The sequence below is a fragment of the Protopterus annectens genome, chromosome 14.part0 (assembly GCF_019279795.1).
Source record: "Protopterus annectens isolate FY-2018-M chromosome 14.part0, PAN1.0, whole genome shotgun sequence".
Lineage (NCBI taxonomy): Eukaryota > Metazoa > Chordata > Ceratodontiformes > Protopteridae > Protopterus > Protopterus annectens.
The window spans coordinates 417529562-417555762 of NC_056748.1; the positions used below are offsets into that span (position 1 = coordinate 417529562).

General features: G+C 40.1%; 1 protein-coding gene across 3 annotated transcripts in view; it reads left to right on the top strand.

Annotated features, from left to right (window-relative positions):
- The window catches only part of UROS (uroporphyrinogen III synthase), a 582635-nt gene that overhangs the window by 218254 nt on the left and 338180 nt on the right, over nucleotides 1–26201 (top strand). For all 3 annotated transcript variants that reach the window (XM_044056186.1, XM_044056187.1, XM_044056188.1), the window contains one exon: nucleotides 2531–2605. In XM_044056186.1, the coding sequence (XP_043912121.1) occupies nucleotides 2531–2605 (75 nt within the window). The remainder of the gene's footprint in view (nucleotides 1–2530; nucleotides 2606–26201) is intronic.

Sequence of the window (26201 nt, forward strand, 5' to 3'; positions counted from 1 at the left end):
CCCCTTGTACTAGCAGCTAGTATCCTTGGCCCCTATCTTATAGTGCTGTTGGTGTGATCCCCGGTGTGAACTTTCTGTTACCCATCCACTCATCAAGGTTCCTCTTGAAGAGTGATAGTGAGGGGCTCTGTCTTATGTAGATCTGGACCCTGTTCCATAGAAACATATGTTCTCCAACCTTCTTCATTGCTTTATAATTTTTGCATAAGTTTTATTGTTACATGTGTTATATCTGCAAACAAGATCTGGGGAGCTTTCCTAGGGCATGATGGGATATAGCCATGAGCCAGTGGAAAACCTCGAGCTTTTGTAAATGGCCGAGTCAGAACCGAGGATTGGTTCTGAAGCCAACCAGTGAAGAATGAAGGCGAGATGGACAACACATATGGAACGTTATGGTGAGTACATAACTTCTTTTTATCTTTTTATTTCTTCAAAGCTTTAACTTCAGCATTCATTAAATTATAAAACTTTGTAACAGATGGCTTTTTTAGGACATGCACCAATGGCTTTAGAAATTCAGAAAAGTCACAAAGAATTGAATTTTGAGGAAGAACTACTCAGTGAGATTGAATGAGAAGTTATGTCTGAAAATACTAAAAAGATGATCAGCCTTCAGGTCAGAGAAATGGGTGCGGACATGTTACAAGGAGCTGAGCATGATTTGTGGCACTTGACAGGAGTATTGGTTGGATATCTTAGATGAAAGTGCGCAAAATGAAGGATTGTGAAGATTTTACAGGCTCAACATATCACCACTTTGCCATATAGAAAAATAACTGAAGAACTTTAAAAGGAAACATTCAAGACTTGGGGACAGATTGTTTATGTCCAACAGCAGTTAATATCAGTGGAGCTAAGGCTTGGAGAAGGACTTGATTACTTGTTGTGCTTGATTTGCTGGATTTTGTTAAAGTCTGTTTTGGAACTGGGTTTACAAAGACTTCTTTTGCTATGCTAGAAGTAGTGTGTCTGCCATTAATTTAGTCTGCAAGGACATATGATAAACTGAGAATCATGTTAGTTCAGTCTACATCTCTGTATGAAAAATAACATTCTTTGGCACATTTGGCAGCAAAGTAAATGTCCTACAGTAGCTGGTTGACTAAATTTATACATTGTAATTATTCAGAAAAATATTTTCTCTAACATAAAAAGCAGTCATGTAAAGGAAGTATCATTATTATCAATTTACTTTTGTTGGCTGTGTTAATCCCACTAGGTCTGAGGCCTATTTTCAGGGGAGGTCTCTAGTGGTATTGTATAGTAAGGCATCATTTTGCCATGACACCTGGGAAATTCTGCTACTCTTTTGATAAGTGCTATGGAATTGTTAACCACCATGTAAGGTACCCCAGCTGAGACAGATGGGAAATAGGTTTAACATCCCGAGAAAAGAATGGAAGTGGAGTTTTCTGATATTTCTCACCAGCTTTGCCACACTTATGAGAAGTACCTAGTTAAAAAAAAAAGTTGCATGGAAAATGATTTTACGAAGTGGTGTAGAAATAAACTTTTATATTATGTGGGAGCAGTACCATGCTTATGGTTATAACGACAGAGTCACATTGACTTTTTTAATGTAGAAATATCCATAGGGACCCAGGTTGTGGTAGCAAGTTAAAACCTTCTTGAAATAATCAGATCATGTGCATGAGTATTGCAGAGTTGGCAATACAGCTTTTAATTGTGAAAGTGTAAGAGTGAGGACATGTCTATCATGCATATGAGAAAATTAACTTTTGCCTCCCCCCATGGTAAGTAAAAACTTCAATAGTGGGGTAGGTGAGATGTTCACACTGACAGGGATGGATGCTAACAGTGCATAGTAATCTGAATTTTTCTTATTACTTGCTTCTTTAATAAATTACAGACATTTTGTGATTAATTCATTTTTTTTCATTGAAGTAAATCAGAGAGTGCAGGTATCACTTTAACAGCTTGAGTGGAAACTATGCTTATCCACATGGGACACAGGATTTTTGAGAAATAAATGAGTAAATCTACTCATAATGTGAGGTAGTAAAGGTGTTTTTGTTGGATAATCTGGCCCAGGATTTAATAACGCCTGTGCTAAGTGTACACCGTTGTGAGTGAACAGACAACACAGAAATAACTTGCCCCCTTCTTCCTCCTAATTTTAGTTTTCCTACAGATGTTCTTACAGCTTTAAATATTGACAGGGTTTCATAAAGGTTATGGCAAACTGTAGACTACATGTACACTAAGTGCAATCTTTCTGAGTGACTAGAAAGCACAAAAAATTGTGATGAGAATGTTGTTGAATACATATTGTGTACACTTAGTGTAGGCTTTATTGAATCTGACCTTGGGTCTTGACTCATCAGCCTTTGGAGTGAGAAAGCCAGTGGATATGTAATAAGTAAAGCATAACAACAACCCGGGGCTGATTCAAGTGTAAGTTTTTAAGAAGCCTGATAATATGGTTTCTCTTTGCTGTAGTATTACTTGTTTGTCTGTCAGTCATTCTAAATTTATCTTTCATTTGTGTTTCTTTTTTTCCCCCCAGACTGGCAGAACTCGTTGAAACAGCACTGGAGCAATAAATCTGTTTATGTGGTTGGGAAAGCTACAGCTTCATTAGGTAAGCCAATTTAAAACAACTATTCTTGCTGCTTATAGAGTAGGTGTTAATTGTACGTAGTAAAAATAACAAACCGTCACAGAAGAGTCGTTTGAAAGATGGCTATGTCCAACTGCTAGTGTGTAACTGCTGTTCAGGTGTTGTCTGTATGCATTCTTCTTTTAGAGATTATGCCAGTAACCATATCAATGGAGTTAAAACCTATACCACTAGGTGAATCAGTCATAGAAGTTCTACGCTGTATTGTATAACTGAATATGGATATACCAGTTAACAGTAGCACAAATCTTATAGTATCACTGCTGATTTTAATGTCTGTGTAAAAGCATGCTCATCCCTAGGACTTCTGCTCAGCAGTTCTGCTGCCTGCAATCCAAAAATCTGCGTAGCCTAACAGTAGACTCTGATAATGTAGTTTTAATCAATTTTTCACTACCATAAATAATTGCTTTCTAATTTTTAAAGTTTAAAATCTTACGGTTGAATTGCCCAAATAAAGTTTGCTCTATGAGCACTGGGATTTAAGCTTGTCATATATCTAGGTTTGCCATTGTCCTCATTTAGGATTTAGGCACCAACTTGCTACATTCTCAAACCAGGTTCAGAATCACACCTTATAAGTTTAGTGTGAAAATGTGGCACCATATAAATGTTAAACATCAGAAGAAGCAGAATTTCACTGTAAGAAATAAATGGCTTAACATTAACATTTGAATTGCTCTAGATGTACAAAAGTAGAATGATTATTTACCCTGCCTCAGTAAAGATACGTTTGCATGGTAAGTTAAAATCTTGCTATATGACAGCTGTGTGCTGGGTGTGAAGCTTATTGTTTTATGGCAGGCTGTGACAGTTTCACACATTTGCTTTGATGCAGCTGATTAGGAGGACCGATGTCTGTTTGTGTTGCTGATTGGCAGCTTAGTATACCACTTGATGACTGAAGCAAGGTCATTCTGGTTCAGTTTGTGTGTCTGTTGGTGGGGGGGGGGGGCTAACTCTGCCTGCTGCTATCTCCATACATTTCATATTAAACAGTAGTCTGTCACTGCTTTGGTAGCTGTAATATTAGGCTAATTCTGTTCACAACACCATACCGTAGCAGTGACAGTGACTGAGGTGATCTGCTTCAGCTGTAGAAACAATGGTTGAGGATTATGGTTTATGGCAGCATGAGAAAAGGGCACCTGTAGTAAATTTCAGAACTTTTATTTTTTAATAACTTCATATTGTGACCTTGTATAAAGTAAGAACTGTAATTTTGTGCATTTTAAATCGTAGAAAGCCAGGTTTTATTAATTCATTAAATAATGGCTGGAGAGATATTACAGTCATTCATAATCAACAGTCACTTAATTCAGTTTATGATCATGGTAAACCAGAATCTACCCCCAGAAATATTTGGCATAAGCCCAACGGTATACCTATCCATTGCAAGTTATGCCACACACACACACACACACACACACACACACACACACACACACACACACACACACACACACGTACACACATACATATCTCTATATATCTATATATTGATATATATATATATATATATATATATATATGGACATTTTATTAAAAAAACAAGCTAAGCATTATGTTTTTGGGAGGATGGAGGAAAATACAGCACATAGATAGAACTCTTGCAATCACAGTATAAATGTGCATATTCCATCTGACTGTAAACAGAGGTAAGTAGTGAACACTCTCCTCTGGAGCTTTAATTGTCTTTGTTTACTTTTCTCCCTCTTGTAAAGCCTTTCCTCCCTAATTTATAATCTCTGTGCACAATATTATCTAGTCATCGCTGGCAGATCATAAACCCTTTGAGTCTGCTTGTTTATGCACATATACGCAAGAATGAACACTATATCCACAAAGTACTGTCACAGTAATGAGCATCAGACATGCTTTTTTAAGTGATATTGCATATTAACAATCTTTGTGATGCATGGTGCTGTGATGCATGTCATGTTAGTGTTTCTTTTTTATGCTGGTGACATCAATAGTTGTCACTGTGAACTCGCCCTATCTCATGACCTTTATTTCACCCCATCCCATGACCTTTTTCTAATATATGTATTTTCTGTGCATCTGAAATGGGAAGTTGAACATCTGTAGATTTCCAAATTAGATTTGTCCATCGGAAGGCCACATTTAGGTAGCTGTCTCTTGCTTTTACTTTCAAATCCAGGACTTGTGTTCCAGGGATTGTCTTGTCTGCTCCAGAAAGGCTTAACAATTTGCCTCATACTTGTGGTGTTGGTACATACGTTCTTGTTGTTCAGAGGTAAGGAAAATTAAATGATGATTTTTGGTTCTCATTCATTAATTAATTTCCTGATTACCTGCTTTAAAAATGCTTAATCCAGAGGAAAATTGATCTTACCCTGGCGCTCAGTGGAGGCAAGGCAAAGAAACTGGACCTGAAGGGGAGAAGCTATGCCATTGCATGATACACACACGCTTGCTTTCTCTCTTTCCCTCTCTGCCTCTCACACAGACATGACAAACGCACTTACAGTACAGTTTGAAAGACTGACAATTAATTTATGGCACATCTATCTACAGGATGTTGGAAGAAGCTAGAAAACAAACTCAAGCAGGATGTGCAGATTCTGCACAGAAGGCATGGTAGCTGAGAAGTGAACTGGAAAACCAAGCGACAACTCCAACCACTATTCCATTTACTACCCTCTGATTGTGGGTTTGTTATTCATAATTACCCATTAAACTGTAGTTTGACTGAAAGTTGCTTAGTAGATCACAACTGAGGTATGCTTAAATTGGAAAAGCTGCCTGTATAGGTGCAGAAAAGATATATCTGCGCAAATAAAAAATATATATAAATCCAAAGTGAGGTACAGACAAATAAGCTTTATTTTCCAGTTATCAGTTGTGAGCACTTTCATCTTTTATTACAGACTTCATCAGATGCCTGACACTAGAAGAGATAGGGGATTCGTTGTTCATTCATCAATACTAGGCCATCTGCCTGAAGGGACATTTTAAGCCCAGCCAATAATCCTGGGTCAGAATCAAACCCTGTACCTTGTGTCTATGAGGTGACAACCTTAACCACTATGCAAATCCCACTCCCAACGATGTGGATGCAGAAGATCATGTCATGGAGATTTGAATGTGCTGCCATGAAGAGTAAGGAAAAAGTGGGGAGCTGGAGCTCAAGTAACAGGTTATGGTGACCAACTTCTCCTTTAATTTTCAATAGTACAGCTTTGTAGTGAGAGTTATGGATTAATGGGAATGCCATAATTGGAGATGGGGAAGGAATCCCTGGAAACATGCAAGAATGAATGGGACTGGTGTAAAAAAAAAAGTGAGAGGAAAGTTACGGATGGAGTGAAGGTATAATTATGAGTCCACTTAAATGGCAGAACTTTCTTGTGCCATCAAGCAAAATAATGGCATGATTCAGTCAGTAGAATACCACCCCAAAGTTGCTATCACCTTAATCCATCCATCAGCTCTGCACCATCAAAGTGAACCCGTTTGCACTGTGTCTGTAGTATATCTCCCCATGTCATTTCTTTCCTGTAATAAAAACATTCCCAGTACTCTGCACCTTTACTCATACTTTCTCCTGACAGTTTTTTTTACCAGTTAGTAATTCTCCATTGCACTGTCACAGTTATTTTGATAATTCCATTCTAATGCCTCTCTAAACGTGCATTCAGTTGAGGCTTTGGCCACGATTCCACATAATAGGAAGTGTGTGTGTGTGTGTGTGTGTGTGTGTGTGTGTGTGTGTGTGTGTGTGTGTGTGTGTGTGTGTGTATCTATCATCATCTTATTATTCTCTTTTTGGTTGCTTTCATTAGGGGTCACCACAGCAGATGACTGGTCTGCAGAACGAGTGGCATTAGAGCTTTAAGGTGTTGAGTTGCCAGCCTGGAGCCCAACCTTCTTCAGAAGGCACACACATTCACACTTAGAGATAATTTAGAGTGTCCAGTCCACCTGCAACATGTTCTGGGAATGTGGAAGAAAACTGGACCACCTGGAGAAACCCACACGAACACAGGGAGGATATGCAGAGTCAAACCAGAAGGCACCCAGCCAAGAAACGAACCAGAGAACCTCTTGCTGTGAGGTGACAACGCTGTCTACTGCACCACTGTGCCACCCATGTGTATCTATCTCTCTATCTGTCTGTCTGTCTGTCTATCTATCTATCTATCCACACACACACACACATGTATGCGTGTGTGTGTGTGTATGTATATATATCAATATATATATATATATATATATATATATATATATATATGGATTCACTTTGAATCATCAAATGTTCAGAACAATGAAGTTCTGATCATCGAGACCAGAACATCGATGTTCAGAACATCGAAAATTCAAAATAAACCATAAAAAAAAAAAAAAAAAATCACAAACACACACACACACATACATGTGTGTGTGTGTGTGTGTGTGTGTGTGTGTGGATAGATAGATAGATAGATAGATAGATAGATAGATAGATAGATAGATAGACAGATAGATAGATACACATGGGTGGCACAGTGGTGCAGTAGATAGCGTTGTCGCCTCACAGCTTTGTCCCCCTGCACCTCCCACACCCCCCCTACTTTAATATTCCAACTCCAAGATCGCACTACAGTGGGGTAAGGGAAACCTCCCGTTTACCGCTATATGCGGTAGCGTTAAACGGGAGATTTCCCATACCCTACCTACTGTGCCAACACTCAGATGGCACACACACACACACAACATGCAGGGCACCTTGCTGCCCTGCATACACACCCAACATTCCACAATCTCACTTACCTGGCACTTCCACTTTAAACCTTTGATGTTCTGAACATCGATGTTCTGGTCTTGATGATCAGAACTTCAATGTTCTGAACATTCAGTGATTTAAAGGGAATATATATATATATATATATATATATATATATATATATATATATATATATATACACTCACTCCATTTCACTGAATCTCATTTCACCGAAAGCTTAAAATGCTAAATTTCACAAGACTAAATGGGAAAACATACACAAACAAACTCACAAAACTAATGGCTACCTCTTTCCACAGCTTAAAAACTACTTGTATATCCTCTTAACAAAAAACAGACAATATAAAACCAAACTAATTGGGAGGCTACACCCCCCCACACACTCCACCAACTATATATGCTAACTCCAGGTCGCACTACAGTGGGGAAAAGTGCATATACCTTTTGCTTGCCTCGCAGTACTCTACACACTGCCACATCAAGTCTATAGCTTACAATTCAGTGAAATGAGATTCAGTGAAATAAGTTGTCAGTGTTGTGAACTTTAGGTGATTTGGTCTCAGTGAAGTGAAATAACTAGGATGATGGTTTGTAGGATGACATTGGTGATCAAGAAGAGGAGGAGGAGGAGTGTGAGGGCAGCACCAAAGATGAAATTGTGGAAACTGAAAAAGGGTAATTGTGAGGTGGAGTTCAGGGAAATTAAGACAGGCACTGGGTGGCAGTGAAGAGTTATTGAATAGCTAGGTAACTACAGCAGAGCTAGTAAGGGAGATGGCTAGAAAGGTGCTTGGTGTGACATCTGGAAAAAGGAAAGAGGACAAGGAGACCTGGTGGTGGAATGAGGAAGTACAGGAGAGTATACAGAGAAAGAGGTTGGCGAAGAAGAAGTGGGATTGTCAGAGAGATGAAGAAAGTAGACAGGAGTATAAGGAGATGAAGTGCATGGCATAGAGAGAGGTGGCGAAGGCTAAGGATATAAGGCTTATGAAGAGTTGTATGAAAGGTTGGACACTAAGGAGGGAGAAAAGGACCTGTACCGATTGGCTAGACAAAGGGACTAAGTTAGCAAAGATGTGCAGCAGGTAAGGGTGATAAAGGATAATGAGGGAAACGTACTCACAAGCGAGGAGAGTGTGTTGAGCAGATGGAAAGAGTACTTTGAGGGGCTGATGAATGAAGAGAATGAGAGGGAGAGAAGGTTGGATGATAGTGAATCATGAAGTGCAGTGGATTAGCAAGGAGGAAGTAAGGATAGCTATGACGAGGATCAAGAATGGAAAGGCTGTTGGTCCAGATGACATACCTGGGAAGCATGGAGGTGTTTAGGTGAAATGGCTGTGGAGTTTTTAACTAGATTTTTTATTGAAATCTTGGAAAGTGAGAGGATGTCTGAGGAATGGAGAAGTGTTTTGATACTGATTTTTAAGAATAAGGGTGATGTGCAGAGCTGTAGTAGCTACAGAGGGATTAAATTGATCAGTCACAGCATGAAGTTATGGGAAAGAGTAGTGGAAGCTAGATTAAGAAGGGAGGTGATGATTAGTGATCAGCAGTATGGTTTTATGCCAGAAAAGAGCACTAGAGATGCGATGTTTGCTCTGAGAGTGTTGATGGAGAAGTACAGAGAAGGTCAGAAGGAGTTGCATTGTGTCTTTGTGGACTTAGAGAAAGCATATGACAGGGTGCCTAGAGAGGAGTTGTGGTATTGTATGAGGAAGTCGGGAGTGTCAGAGAAGTATGTTAGAGTGGTACAGGATATGTACGAGGGTAGTGTGACAGTGGTGAGGTCTGCGGTGGGAGTAATGGATGCATTTAAGGTGGAGGTGGGATTACATCAAGGATCAGCTCTGAGCCCTTTCTTATTTGCAGTGGTGATGGACAGGTTGACAGATAAGATCAGACAGGAGTTCCCCTGGACTATGATGTTTGCAGATGACATTGTGATCTGTAGTTAGAGTAGGGAACAGGTGGAGAAGACCCTGGAGAGGTGGAGATATGCTCTAGAGAGAAAAAGAATGAAGGTCAGCAGGACTAAGGCAGAATATATGTGTGTGAATGAGAGGGAGGCTAGAGGAATGGTGAGGATGCAGGGAGTAGCGGTGGCAAAGGTGGATGAGTTTAAATACTTGGGATCAACACTTCAGAGTAATGGTGAGTGAAGATAGGTGAAGAAGAGAGTACAGGCAGGATGGAAAAGAGTGTCAGGAGTGATTTGTGACAGACGAGTACCAGTAAGAGTGAAAGGGAAGGTCTACAAGAGGGTAGTGAGACCAGCTATGTTATATGAGTTGGAGACAGTGGCATTGACAAGAAGGCAGGCGTCAGAGCTGGACGTGGCAGAGTTAAAGATGTTATGATTTGCACTGGGTGTGACGAGGGTGGACAGGATTAGGAATAAGTATATTAGAGGGTCAGCCCAGGTTGGAAGGTTTGGAGACAAAGCCAGAGAGGCAAGATTACGTTGGTTTGGACATGTGCTGAGGAAGGATGCAGAGTATATTGGGAAAAAGATGCTAAGGATGAAGCTGCCAGGTAACAGGAAAAGCGGAAAGCCTAAGATAAGGTTTATGGATGTGGTGAGAGAGGACTTGCAGGTGGTTGGTGTGACAGAGCAAGATGCAGAGGACAGGAAGAAATGGAAACAGATGATCTGCTGTGGCGACCCCTAACGGGAGCAGCCGAAAGAAGAAGAAGTTCTCAGTGAAATGAATGTCAGTGAAATGGGATTTTGGTGAAGTGAAGTAGACCCATATATATGATCACTACACAGAATTTTAATTGTGTGTATCTGAAGGTTGATAGGTTAATTTAGAATGCATCTGGATTACAATAAATTCCCTGACAAAGCAGCTTTTATGCAGTAGAAGAGTTATAACTGAGTAGGAGGGGGTGTAAGAAATATAAGTAATGCAGATATTGAGAGAGAGATTAAGGAAAATGGTTTCATATACTGCGTATTTTGGAATTGTGATATGCTTTTTCAGAACTTTGTTTAGGAAGACAGTCCTTCAGAGATAGATTTATCATTAATAGAAAAAATGCTAATTAGAAACAATTCAGTTCTTGTATATAAATCCTGGGGTGGGAAGGAATATATATATATATATATATATATATATATATATATATATATATATATATATATGTATACACACACACACACATATATATATATATATATATATATATATATATATATTCATACATATACATACATGTATGTGTATGTGTGTGTCTTTTAAATAACCCAGTAACATTGTCCCCATGATAGGAATGATAGGATAGCTTGCTTCAATTCTAAAATTCCCTTAAAAGCAATTCCAATTTGCAGGGACATTTTAACATATAACTTATCCCTCAAGCACTTAGCAGTCTGCATAAGTTTGTTCTTTTATCTTTAAACCCATATTGTCTTGTCTGTTCACTTTCTATGTTGCACTTGATTATGCTGTCCATCATTAACATCTGTTTCAACCTTAGTACCATGGGCAAACAGGCTAACCATACAATTCTGATCTAGCGTGATGTCTTATACAGAAATGCTTAACAGAACCATTCTCAGTGCTACACACTGTGGAACCCCTTTAGTCACTAATGCATTCTGACTCATGTTAGCTTTTATAGGATAGGTTCCTGACCCAGAGACTCTCCAGACTCTGGAACAGACTGCCCATACATGTCAAGCAGAGCACCTCTTTGGCTCTCTTCAAAAGGAACCTTGATGATTGGATGGAAGAAAGGAAATTCACCCCGGGGATCACGTCAGTCGCCCTGCTAGACAGGGGTCCAGGGAAGTAAATAGTGTGGGAAGAAATAGCCAGGGAATTGCTATGGCTAAGCTTGTATAGGCCCTAGGGACTATAGCCTAGTACCAACCTATGAACCTTTTTTATTAGCCACCTCAGCAGTTTTGATCCCACACTCTTACACTGTAATTTTCCCACAAACCACTTGTGAGATGTAGTGTGAAATGCATTAGTGAAGTTCACCTGCACTGCAGCCACTGTTTTCGTTTTGTTACCCTTAGTGGTGACCCAGTCATAAGACTGGATCAGGTTAAGCAGATTAGATAAGTGTGAATCCGTGCTCTTACTCATCTGCCGGAGAGTATACAAACAGGAACTGCACCAACTACCTTCCCAGAATTCCTTCCATGTCTTTACATGGGACAGATATAAGAGTGAATGGTCTGTAATTATCATACCATTCTTGGCCTTCTCTTTGTGTGAGAAGCACAGATATCAACCTGCAGTACTTTGGAACCATAGTGCTTTTCAGTGAGGAACATTACACATTTAATAGTGTCTCATGTGATACATCTGCATTCTTTGCATTGGCCATTAAACCATACTGCTTAATTTTCATTTTTGCAAGTCTCCTGACCTTTCTGTGTGCCATCATTATTTATCCTTAACCATCTCTGAACCTATCACAGCAACCTTCCTTTGCTAGATGTGTACCTTAAATACTTCTTTTGTAAATGCCAGTATGAATGATAAATTAGTTGTTAGTATGTTGGTCTGATCCTCTCTTTCATACTACTACTTTCACTCCTCTATTAACCCCGATGTATTCCTATATAAATCTGAAACATTAGTCATATCTATTATTTACTACATTTCCAGCTCTATGTCTACATTAGCTTGGCAAATGTCTTCATCTGCTTGTCTGCTAGTCGTCGTATATAACTTTTTTCCAAGCTTCCATATCTCATCCTGTATACCTTCTATTTTCAGTAACAACACTCATTACTTGATTCTAGCCATGTTAACTTGCCTTATCACATTATATTCTATTCCTCCATGTATGGCATTTCCCTTTTGCTTTATCACTACTGTTAGTTCCCTCAAAGCTACATCAAAATTCTTCTTCAGATCTCTCCCCTAGGAGCTATTAAACAGATGCACTATTTGTACTGTTACTTATTGGCTCCACTCTTTGCACCTTCCCTCAGCCTCAGTGTACATCAACAACATCTTTGCTTGCCTGGAAAATCACCTTCTGAAATCTAGCAACCACTGTCTCACTATATACTCTTAAGATGGGCATCCCCCTGTTGATGTTCGAAGATTTAGGTACAAAATGATTACATTTCTTTTCCTTTTGTCTAGACTGTTTCTGTTACTGAGTTGGCCATCGTTCTGCTTCTTGAAGCATTTTGTGGTTTGTGTATTGTAGCCAGCCACTAGCTGGCTGTCCGCAGCCTCTGCCTTTTAGCTTTGTCAACAGATTTTTCTTTAGCATTAAATCCTTCCTTGGTATATCTTCTCTTTTTAAACATGTCATTGCTCATCTCCTCTTTTTTCCTACCCTTCATAAACAGTCTGAATGCAGAAAACACCATGTCAGTCTGTCCCTGCCTGCAGTCCATTATGGCTGCATTGTTTGTCGATGTTTCAGTCCATATTAAAAAAGATTTTTCTTTTTGGTTACTAATAGCCCTGCTTTTGCTATCCAGTCGTGGTTTCCATGGGCACAGCACTGCTACATTTTGCTACCACCTTCAGGTCAATGATGATGACTGCTTCACACCCTTATTTTCTTAGTATTTGTCTGCAATAGTTCTCTCCCAGTCCAGGATAAATCCTTTTTATTTCCCTGTCCAGTGCCTGGCTATACATTTTTCTCATAATCACTGTCATCTTCATTGTGTTTATGCCTACATGCTGTTTTAGATTATTAACAGTTAGATACTTATCTAACAGTAAACTTTTTGCTAGTATTTGACACACAGCTTTCAGGAAAATATAAAAAGGAATTATATACACAAACATCCTTAAGCACAAAAGTCAAGCATCTGAATTATTCTTCACAATGCTTAATATAAACAGTATACCTTTTTGTTTTGTTTTAAATGAATTAGTATAACTAGAACCATTCTAATATCCAGTTGTTAAACTCTGGTAACTTGCTTATACTGACTCGTGGAAAATTCATTTAATCCGTAACTCTCAACTGTCCAAATTTTTGTCTAATATTTTGGGGTCTGTTCCTCATAAAATTTGTGGTTTTCTGGATTTTTTTTGTGGCAAATCAGTTAGGGATGAATTCACTAAATAATGACAAACATTTGAGCTTCAGACTTCATATCCTGCAGAAAATGCATGAAAACACACATCCTTTTATTTTAACAATTTTCCAAGTTTCTAAAAGCAATATTTAAAATTTGTCCCTATTTTGTGGGTTTTGTCCCCACCATTATTTTTGTATTTGTCCAGATTTTTGTGCTAAGAGTTTGAGAGCTATCTGTGTAGTTTTTAATTCCCAGGAAGACCCAAAATCTGTTCTCTAGGAGGGTGACTGATTATAGAATGTGATACACTGGATTAAACAATATTGAAAGTTTAATCACTGATATCTAGAACCAAGTTCATTCTGCAGAAATCTAACAAAAGTCATTGCCAGCATTATCTGAGCTGCTGGGCCAAGGAGATTCATTCTCCTCCTTCTGTATTCCACTAAAGACAGATGGTACACCTTTCTTTCCCATTTCTTAGCTGTACTGTCTTTACCATAACATTCCCCTATTTCTCAGTGCAAATGTTTTATATATAACAGTATCCATTTTTTTATTACCATTTATCTGCCCCCCCCACCCCCACCCCAAGCTTACTTGCCAAATGTATCCTGGTAACATTCAGTTTAGATGCAGTTTAATCTTCCTGGTTGGCTAATGGTGAGATGATTGAGGAATGACTTCTTACATGCTGCACTACTTACTGTTTGGTACTTTTTTCATCTACTGATATGCCACTCACATTCTGACACATGAGGAGAATCAGTCATTCAGGCGTCCATCAGTTTTGGTTTTCTTTTCTAACCTATTTTCACACTCCTGTCCCTCTCAGCAGCCATGACAAGCAAGAGTGCTCACAGTGATGTGTCATTTGAAATAAATAACTTCAGTGCCTGCTGTACCTCCAGCTACAGTAGTTGCTGCTTACAAGCATGCATGCAAATTATCACATGCTAGGTCTATGTGTCAGTACTGCCAAGGAATGAACTATCCCATTCCTACCAAGATGAGCAAGCCAGCAGTTGCCTTTCATTCTACCCTCTCTGGTTGGATTCACCCAGCTATGGGTCACTAAGCTGATCCTTTGTTTTATGAATCACAGTGAGTGAGGCCGTCATTCCTGTGTGCCCATAGAACAGGCTACTTTTCAGTCACTGCTTTGAAATAAGGCTCTCCTGCAGGCAGTAAATCGCTGGAGTTTAATCAAACACTTTACTGGTAACTGTTTAAAGAAGGTTATACTTTTGTTATTGATTATATTTTGCTAATTTTGGTCTATGTGTATTAAGAACTAGTCAATGGGTGTGAGGAATTTGAGGCAAAAGTGGGAGGCTGTAGGCCATCTTACTGCTTGGAGTCAGGAGATTTTTATCTTTAACTTTATAATTCTTCCCCATGTTGGTCAGCACTGTGCCTTCATTTTTTGTCAAGAAATTCTAAAAAACAGTAGTTTCAGCTTGTTTTGCGCACAGACTGTCACCCTAGGATAAAACCCTTCTGTCAGGATATAACTCCTCTGACTGTTAAGAAGTTGCATACATTTCTTTACAGCTAGAGGTGCAATGATTTATTTATTTTTTTTTAATGAGAAGTATTACCCAAGCTACGCCCTGCAGGCTACCATTTTCTGGTGTTTGACTGTGATCAATAGAAAGAAACTCTGTATGTAGTAATGCTTTTTGACTTGTTTCTCATAGGTCCCAGGCATAGCTGGATTATATTTCTGTTTGACATCTGACAAAAACCTAACTTATCTTGGTACCCAGTGTTGTGACATTGCTTTGCCTGACAAGATAACTCGGGACATGGTTAAACCTGGAAGATGTCCAGGTTTCAACTAGGCAGATTTTGCTGCACATCTGATTGTCATTTATTCAGTTTTGAAATACATTTTTTACATTTTTAGAAGGGGAGTTAACCCACTTCAAGTGAAACAACCTGAGACCAAATGACTAGTCTCCCAAATCACAGAAAGTACTAGACCGAAATGGCAACCTCTTCAATACACCAAAACATGCACACAACAAAAAACATTCCTCTCTTTAACCTAATATACCTACTCTGATGTTATGGCATTTCATATTAGGTTGTATTACATTTAATACCAACTACAAACTATAAAAATAAGTAAAACAACAAAATTACTTCTAAAGCCAAAATGTCTTTATTAATAAAAATTGGCTCTGGTGGAGTCTTGCTATTAATGTAGATAGATGAAGTCCAAACTAAGGTTCAGGCAGCATGAGTCTGATTAGCAGCTCAGGCATCTGATGGCACAGGCAAGGAGGATGAGTATGCCTATTCTTGGAGAAGGGAACATGCTAGACAGAGATCTGGCTGAGCTCTGACTGGGGTTGGCACGCATAGCAAGACAGCTCATTAGGCTGGATGTGTGAAACAGCTAGGGACTGGCTGTTGTGAGGGCCTGGGGCAGGCACATCATCAAGCCACACATCTTTATCTCCTGTACTGAACTGTGTATGCCAGCATGCTGGAAGAGGTAATTGGGCTAGGCATAACTGCCTGCGCTTGCGTATGTGATTGTTCCTGGTGCCATGTTCCATGCCTGCACTGGGATCCCTCACTCTCCATGTGTTAGTACTGACCAAGCAAGATCATCTCTGAGACAATGGGAAGCCCATCCATTGATAAGATTATTTTATGACTTTCTGGCAGGAGCATTGGAGGGTCTGAGGTTGCATATGCATAACAACTGGGAGAGCAATGTGAATGCAACCAGTACTGGTGGAAGGGATCTGGCACTTGTGCTTCAAGTACAAGAAAGTCTTCAAGGACTAAGAAAAAAATAACAAAAAAACAGTAGCACAGACAAATGTATAACACCAGCATTTAACAGAAAATCAATGGAAAATAAGTAATCAAGTCATATCCCACAACTAAATGTAGTATTTCCAATTGTCTGAATTCAAGCCAACAGATTTGATGATCTTATATTTTAGTGTAAAAATACTTTCTTTTGTTAATAACAAATCTTTTATAGACATTGCTCCTCTCGCATTTAATAAGACTTTTTCTAGTGTAGTACATTGTAAAGTTGTAAAATTGCCATTATGGTATGAATTAAAATGGGAAGCAGTAGGACTTTCTATTATTTTTTGTTATTGCTAATGTACTCCTGCAGTATTACCTAAAATTTTCTAAAAGATGAAAGCATGTCAGAGCATAAACAACTGAATCAGTCTGACAGGTAATGCCGTTCATTAGCCACAAATTTTACACCATTACATTTTGTGAAATTACTTGGCTATGAAATCACATTTTTTGCAACCCTAAATGGGAAGTTCCTTTGTGGCTGTTTGAAACACTTGCAACAAAGGATGTCTCCTTTGAAATAATAATATTGGTGAATACAATCTCTTATGGTTTTACTAGCTCTCATGTAGGAGATAGATGAAAGATTATGTAGATTATCAAAAGATTAATCAGTGAGGAGAAACTGCTGATAGAAGTCTTTCTTTCCCATCTGTTTCCCCTCCTGCTCATTCTCTCTCTCTCTAGATCCCGTCTATTTCACTGTGCCTCTTCCTTCTTCTCTTTCTTTCTGAACTTCTCTACTTCATCTTACTCTTAGTTAATCATTCTTTTCCAGTCTACGTGTAAAAAATACTTCCCACTTTCCTTCTCTTGTATAGTCCACTCTTCTGACTATTGTTGATTATCTCTAATTTTTTCTTGTTATCCTAGTATGTACTACTAGTGTATGAGCTTTTGTATTGTATAATTTGTTATTTGTAACTATCTTTATTCTGTTTGGGGCTTTCCCCCCAGGTCTCCATTGAAAAAGGGCTTTGTGCCCAATCAGACTTTCCCATTCAACAAACATTAAATAAATTAAAGTAAACAACGAATCACATTTTCTGATAACACCCTTATACTTTGTAACAAAGTAATTAGTGCTGCCAGCAGCAGAATGAGAATTATGATGCCAGTTGTTCACATTATAATTAAAATGATTCCTAGTAAGATATCTGAGAGAACCAGCCACCTTACATAACAAATTTAAATTATTCTGTTATTTGCAATCATAATCATGCTACATTCATGTAAAAAACATATCCCATACACTACATGCTCTTCTAACAAGTAGAAGTTCTTCACATGGGAGAGCAGATAGCAGGTGTGTAGGGCAAACACTTCTGCTGTGGAGGAAACTTTGTGTCTGTAGGTTTGTTACATGTATTGATGGTAGCTTTTTACCCCAAGGTAACTTACAAGAGTTAAATCCAGAAAATTTGCAGCTTCATTAAATGTGTAAACATAAAACCAAAACTGTGATCAGCAATGTCACTAAGAAAATCATATATGCAATGTGCTCACCACTTTGCACACACAAATCAAATCACCTCCATATTTAGTTGCTAACTACAGACTTCCGAAAATAATCAAGTGTAAAAATATTAATTTTCAGATAATCACACAACTAAATTTGCATGTGCAGGTGCCAAAAGGGAAACCATTATACCTCCTTTTGTTTATCAAACCTAAAAATAGTTATTTATACAAAACATGTTAAATGCACAACAAAATTAATAGCAAATCATATAAAAAGGAAAATAACAGCATCTGTGGCATGATCGTTTTTATAATGTAAACAGACTCTGCACATGTCTGGCCAAAATACTGTGTGATATCCCCACTCTGGGCCAGTAATCAAGGAGCTGGAATCCTCACCACTGGCACTGGAGAGGGACGTTCACTTGGAACAAAAATGAATACACTCAGTATTTCCAGATGTAGCTCTCTGCATCAAGCACAGTTTCCCTTAAGAACATACAGGGAACACACTCATTCTGGGTCTGGATTTCTCTGTCTGTCTCCCTCCAGGTCCCCAATAAAACTCCTCACTGGTACAGCTGTAGGGTTGAGAACTCAGCCGAGTGTCCAAGCCAAGACCTCCAGCATGCGGTCTTTGAAAGCAGTGCTTTGTGTCCCTGCTCCAAGTAGCTGACACACGCACACTTTGAGATTTGATTTTCACACATGCATACACGCACACACCTGGGAAAGGCTGGCACAGATTTACTAGCTATGCCCCCTTCTGCCCAGACTATAAGGTAGTGACACTGCCACCAGACACTGGCTACTGTTACGGTTCTTGCAAGGATACCCAGTTATACGGAGTGAAATTAGTATTAATACAAATGGTAGCTTGACCAACAGCAAAGCTTTCAGCAGTGTGAAGACCTGTCACCAAAGATATATATATATATATATATATATATATATATATATATATATATATATATACACACACACACACATACACACACAAGTACTCTCAGAGATTAAAATATGTTCTAAAAGACAAGCCACAATGAAAAGATTAATTATATTTAATAATAAATAATAAAAGAACATGAAAATACTAAATATGTATTTACAATAAATACCAGAGTTTCAATCACAGGAAATATTAAAAACGCAGGTAGACAGGTTCACACAGTTACAGAAAAAAATACTTAAATAATCTCACTATATTTTCCTGATTGATCTAAAGAATTATTATTCCTTGGTTATTTACTAGAGCAAGGCAAGATGAAATAGGAGAGAGATTCTTCTTTTTCAGATTACAAAAACAGAGTTCTCTGATACTTCAGTCTCACTTAGTATTAAACATTATTTTTAGTGATGGATTACAGAATGTCATACCATACATATGGTCATCTGAGTTCTGGTTCCCATGCAATCCGTTCACCCCCTCCCATTGCTAGAAACTGCCAGGATTTAGCACCTATGTGTTAGTAATACACACAGAGAGCCTTGCTAAGATCTGCTGCAGCTCCTGAAGTCATATAATAATTTCAAACATCCACTCTTCCAGGGTACCAATTAGTTCACCCCAGTGACAATGCAGGAAGCTTCCTAGTACATAATTTCTGTCTGTGGCTGCATTGAGAACTGTAAAATAACATCTTTTTGGCCTAGGACTGGTAATTTAATTTCAGAACATTGTTAAAGTTTGAGATTAACCTCTTCTTCCTGTATCATCTGTTAAAACATATATATTTAAACAGTTGTAATAATTCATGCATATTTCTTTCTGTCCAGTAGGGCACACTGTTGGTACATTTTTAACACAAGTGGCTTTACAAATACAGTTTTCAACACAATCATCTGTACAAAGTAGTTTGCTATACAAATGGCATATAATTCTTTACAAAATTCCAGCTAGTTGTGCTGGCATATGTCACATATCCGCCCTACTTCTCCTGGCATAGCTGGCGATACCTCACATCATCACATCTCTCCCCCTTTGAAGGCTCAAGCTAGTTTTTCAAGTGACCATTGAGAAACATTGCTTAAGAGGAATGAGCCTGTCTAGGAATACATTAACCCATACCCTGTCTTGAGAGCCCATCTGCTTTGGTATTGCTAACCCCACTGTAGTGCTGCATTGTCATTTCATATGGTACAACCCTAGACTCCACCTTAGTAACTTGGCATTTTAATGTCTGGCTCAGTGTAGCCATGTTAAGGAATTGTGGTCTATAACTACAGTGAATTTTCTTCCATACAGATAGGGTTGAAGTATTTGCAGTGCCCACACTATGGCTAGACATTCTTTTTCTACTGCTACATAACATTCCTCCGTAGGTTGGAGTTTACAGCTGAGATATACCACTGGGTGCTCTTCTTCCTCTGAGAAAACCTGGCTGAGTACAGCCCCCACCCCATGATTCGAAGCATCCTCCTGCACAACAAATTCTTTGCTGTAATCTTGATTGGCTGACATGGAAGGTCCTCCCAAAGCCCCTTTTAGCTTTTGGAATACCTGCTGGCAGGCTGGGGTCCACACTACCTTGTCTGGCCTGTTTGTCCTCATCAGGTCTGTGAGGGGAGCAGCTATTGTACTATAATTGGGAACTAATTTTCTATAGTACCTTGCTGTCCTCAAGAATGTCCTCACCTACTTTTTGGTAACAGGGGTAGGCCACGCCTGAATGGCTTCCACTTTGGCAGGTTCTGGCCTGATCTTGCCACTTCCCATTCTATGTCCCAGGTAGGAGTCCTTTGCCATACCCACCTGACACTTACTGGGCTTAGTTGTCAACCCTGCCATTTGCAGTCTCCCCAAGACCTCCCAAACATGCTGAAGGTGCTCCTGCCAGGAATGGCTGTAAATGGCAATGTCATCCAGGTAAGCAAGGGCATAATCTCCTGCTCCTGCTAGGATACGATCTTCCAGCCACTGAAAGGTTGCTGGGACAGTTTTCATCCCAAAGAGTATCTTTGGGAACTCGTACAATCCTAAAGAAGTCACAAAGGCTGACCTCTCTCTAGCAGTGGGAGTCAAGGGCACCTACCAGTAGCCCTTGGTCATATCAATAGCGGTCAGATACTTAGCCCCACCTAGCTGTTTTAAGGCTTCATCTGCCCTAGTCATGGGGTAAGCATCTGACTCTATGTGATTATTTAGTTTCCTGTAGTCCACACAGAACCTGGTGCTGCCATCTTTCTTTGGTAGTAACACCACTGGGGAAGCCCAGGGACTGTTGAACTCCTAAATTACTCCCAATTCCAACATTTCCTGTATCTCCTCCCTCAGAGTCTGTCTGACTCGTAAGGGGCCTGCTTGATAGGTCTTTGAGGTCCTGTAACCACGTGGTGCTGCACCAGGTGGGTACACCCAGGTTTCCCAGTGAACATGTCTCCAAACTCCTGTAACACTGCTCGGATTTCTTGAACTTGGGTAGGGGATAGTTGCTGGGACATTGCTACCCCTTCCACTTAGTTGTCAGTCCAAGCCTCACAGAGAAGATCAGTCACCCTATCCCCCTCAGACTCCTCCTGCCATCCACTGCAAACTCTCAGCACCAGGTCCTCTCCATCATGGTAAGGTTTCATCATGTTAACATGATACAGTTTGTGCCCCTGCCTAGCAGGTCTACCATGTAGTTAACATCACTGAACTAACTTACCACTTTTGAAGGGTCTCTTCCAAACTGCCTGCAGCTAATTGTGTCCTGACAGGAATGAGAACCATCACCTGCAGTCCCACACCATATTCTTGGGCTTGAGCATTCCTGTCATACCAAACCTTTTTCTGCTGTTGGGCTCCTGCCAGGTTCTCCCGGGCCAAGCCCATGATGTCCCTAAGCCTTGTCCTGAGATTTAGAACATATACTATAACAGACTCCTTGTGAGATTCACACTCACCCTCCGTCTCATCACGAATCAAATCTAAAGGCCCCATCACCCTATGCCCATACAACTCAAAGGGTGAAAAAACTGTGGATTCTTGGAGTACCTCTCTGTATACATACAGCAGAGGGGGCAAATATTTGTCCCACTCTCTCTTAAACTGGTCTGCAAATGCCAGCAGCGTAGAGTTTAACCTGTCCACAAGACCATGAGTCTGGGGATGGTAGGGGGTGATCTTTAGGTGCTTCACCCTGCAGCGCTTCCACACACAAACCGGCAGGTCTGACATGGAACTGGCACCTCTGTCAGTCAGTATTTCTCTCTGGGAACCTACCTTGCTGAAAATCTCTAACAAAGTGTTTGCCACCTTCTCTACCTTGAAGGAGGACAAAGCCACTGCCTCAGGGTGTCTAGTAGCATAATCTACTACCATCAGGATATACTTCTTCCCTGTAGAACTTTGGGTACTCAGAGACCCCACAGTATTCATAACTACCCTTTGAAACAGCTCCTCAGTCACAGGCAAAGGCATCAAAGGAGCTTTGACCTTGTCTCTTGCCTTGTGTACTTTTTGGCACTGCTCACAGGTCCTGCAGTATCGTGTTACATCCCTTGCAATCCCAGGCCAGTAAAAGTTCTGCATAATACGTCTCTTGGTATGCTTCATGTCCGTATGACTTGCAAAGGGAATGTCATGGGCTGTGGCTAGAATTGCCAGACGGGTAGACTCTAGGCACTACCAACTGTTGTATTACCTTACCCTCTAGCCATCCCTCAGTGGTCCACTCCCTGTACTTGTAACCCTTTGTTGTAGTATACAGACTCCCATTTTCCTTGAGAATCAGGCGCCTCCCTAGCTACCTCCGTCAAGCCTCTTACTGTAGGGTCCAAGAGTTGAGCCTCTATCAACTCTGTCTTTGTAACTTTTCACAGCTCCCTTTCCACAGGAAGTCTGTTATCCTATGGCAGCATTGCCTCACTGTCAGCCTGGGTATTACCACTCATCTCTGCCCTTGCAGTCACTCTGTCCAAGGGAACATCAGTACCTACCAGCAGCTGTGGCTCACCTTCAGGCTCACTGCTACAGGGTAGCTCCCTCCCTGAAATAGCCACGTCACCAGCCCTGGCTTCAGGTGTGAGGACTGTCTAGGCCTCCCTCATGCTACCAGACCCAAATGCCTGTCTCCAAGCCTGACTGCATGTAACTGCATGCAGAGAAAGTACTGCATTATCAGAATCATTCCCTATCAAGACATCTTGCAGAGACATTCTCAAACACACCTACTTGCTTGCTTCCTTTTCCACCCTTCCAGTCAAGGTGAATCCTGGCCAAAGGCATTTGGAATGGGATCCCTCCTAAAGCTCTGACTGGAGTGGACTGCCCAAGCAGGTACTGCTCCTCTTTAACCACTGTGCAGGATTCACAATGGTTATGTCAGAGGCTGCATATCTCTTAGCAGTGGCCTGCTTTCCATCTACTAAGATCAGATATAAACTCCGGTGATAGTATGGTACCCCTGTTGTCTCCAGACAACTTACCACTGGCAGGCATACTGTTATTCCCACTTGCTGGCTCCCCCAACTTTTGTTCCCCACCTTGCATCCATGGACATCTATATGATACATGGCCCCACTGGTTACATTTAAAACATTTAAACCTTGATCCTGGCCATGTACTTGAACTAGTGGCTTCCCCTGTTAGTGGCGTACTTTGTTAGGGTGGCTTAGTCTGCCTACCTTGGGTTTCCTTATGTCCATGTGCAGCACTGGGTATCCTCTTCATGTGCAGTGATGTCCTGCTTGCTAAGCAGAGATCTCCCTTTTCACCCAGCTCATCTGCAGTTACAGTCTCGATCTGCCAACCATATCCTCATGTCCTCAGACAAAGTGCAAGGGCTTGTTCCCTCACTAAAAGGTCTACCAACCCTTCAAAATTGGTGACCTGATGCCCACTCATCCAAGTGCTTAACTCAGCAATATAATCACACACACTTTCATCTGACTTGCGTCTATGCTCACAAAACTTTTTCTGTAAGCTTCAGCTGTTAGCTTAAAACATTAAAGTAAACATTTCTTTACTTGTTCATAATTTAAACAATAAATATCAGACCATTAAGAAACAGCAGTTACAGCTGTACCATGGAGTAAGGGGATCAGGAACCGTATCCAGAGCCCTTGGTCAACATTATACTGCTTACATACCCTTTCAATTATATCAATAAAACTATCAAAATGATCACCCTCTGTAAACTGTGGAAGAAATGTACTGACCTTGATTGCTTCTAGGGTTCAGTTATTCCCTTCCCCATTACCTCCATGACCCTAGCAAAAAGTCAGCATCTCCCTGTCATGTTGACACTGCTTCTCATTTTCTTCAGCCTCCAAATGCTGCAGTCTCTCTACTGTTTCTTATTCCAAATGTTTGCCCTCCAGTTCAAGTCTCTCTAACTTCAGACAAGTTTTAAGTCCTCTGAGGAAAAGGTAAACTGTCCTGTTTTTGAGGTCTGCAAACTCCCATCACCAGACCGGTTAACCTTCTGGCTGTTGATCTGAGCTACAGCTGCAATTAGGGCTGAAATAATTTCCTTATTAGTCGGGTTGGCATGCACCAGCCCTTTGGCTTCACACCCCTTGGCCAACTGGTTGGCAGCTTGCCATAATCCTCTGCTGACATCATTGCCTGCTTTCCCTGACCAAACTAAACTAATAAAAAATAAATAAATCTTTTGTGAAATGAAACTCTGAATGTTTACCTTGTGGCTGCTGAGAATGCACACCTTCAGTGACAACTGCCTACAGGCTACATAACTTCAATTAATATCCACACCACTGCTCACCAATATGTGATGTCCTCACTCTGGGCCAGTAATCAAGTAGCTTAAATCCTCACTACTGGTACTGGAGAGGGACGTTTACTTGGAAGAAAAACGAATACACTGTATTTCCAGAAGCAGCTCTCCACATCAAGCACAATTTCCCTTAAGAGCACACAGGGAACACACTCAGTCTGGAGTCCAGATTTGTCTGTCTCCCTCCAGGTCCCCAATAAGACTCCCCACTGGTACAGCTATTGGGTTGAGACTTCAGCAGAGTGTCCAGACCAAATCCTCCAGCACCCTCTCTGTGAAACCAGTGCTTCATGTCCCTGCTCCAAGTAGCCAACACACACACACACACACACACACACACACACACACACACACACACACACACACACACACCTGGGAAAGGCTGGCACAGATTTACTAGCTATGTCCCCTTCTGCCCAGACTATACCCTAGTTACACTGCCACCAGACACCCCAAAGCCGGCTACTTGGAAGGGTACCCAGTTATACTGATTGAAATTAATATATCACCAAGGGTCTATATTACATAGACGAACGCTTAAATGTTCGATCTCTAAAGGTCGACCTTTAGAGATTAGAACATTTAAACATTCATCTATCTAATACAGACCCTATCACCAAGTATTCCCAGAGATTAAAATATTCTCTAAAAAGTCAAGCCACAATGAAAAGATTAAATATATTTAATAATAAATAATAAAAGAACATGAAAATATGAAATATACATTTAAAATTAACACCAGAGTTTCAGTCACAGGAAATATTAAAAGTAACACAGGTGGACAGGTTCACACAGTTGCAGAAAAAACAATACTTAACTAATCTCACTATATTTTCCTGACTGATCTAAAGAATCATTATTCCTTGGTTACTTACTAGAGCAAGTCAAGTTGAGGTAGGTGAGAGATCCATCTTTGTCAGGAGTGCTCTGAGACTTCAGTCTCACCTAGTATTAAACATTATTTCTAGTGATGGGTTACAGAGTGACATCATATACATCTGGTCATCTGACTTCTGGTTCCCATGCAACTCCCACATTGCAAGAAACTGCCAGGATTTAGCACCTATGTGTCAATAATACACACACACAGAGCCTTGCTAAAATCTGCTGCCACTCCTGGAAGTCATAAAACAATTTCAAACTCTACCTTTCCAGAGAAGCAATTAGTTCACCCCATTGACAATGCAGGAAGCTTCCTAGTATAGACTTTTTGTCTCTGGCTGCATTGAGAACTGTAAGATAACACCTTTCTGGCTTTGGCCCTGTAATTTAATTTCAGAACGTTTAAAATTTGAGATTAGCCTCTTCTCTTCCTGCATTCTCTGTTAAAACATATACATTTAAACAGTTACAATAATCCACGTATATTTCCTTTTCTGTCCAGCTGGGCACACTGTCGGTGCATTTTTAACACAAGCAGCTTTACAAATACATTTTCAGCACAAGCATCTGTACAAATCAGTTTGATATACAATCAACATGTAATTCTGTACATAATTCCAGCTAGCTGTGCTGGCATATGTTACACAGCCACTGCCCTACTTCTCCTGGCATAGCTGGCAATACCTCACATTGTCACATACTGTGGTATTTTTCATCATGCAAAAGTGAGTCTTTTGTTCATTGCCTCAACATTTAGGATTTTTCCCTTTGGTAATTATGCCAAAATATTGTCTGGTATCAAACCTTAAATGCTTTCAGTATGTCAGCCCCTGGCAGATTCATTAAGTTCTGTAACTTTCTAGATAACTGCATCATACACCATGTTTCTTCTTTACA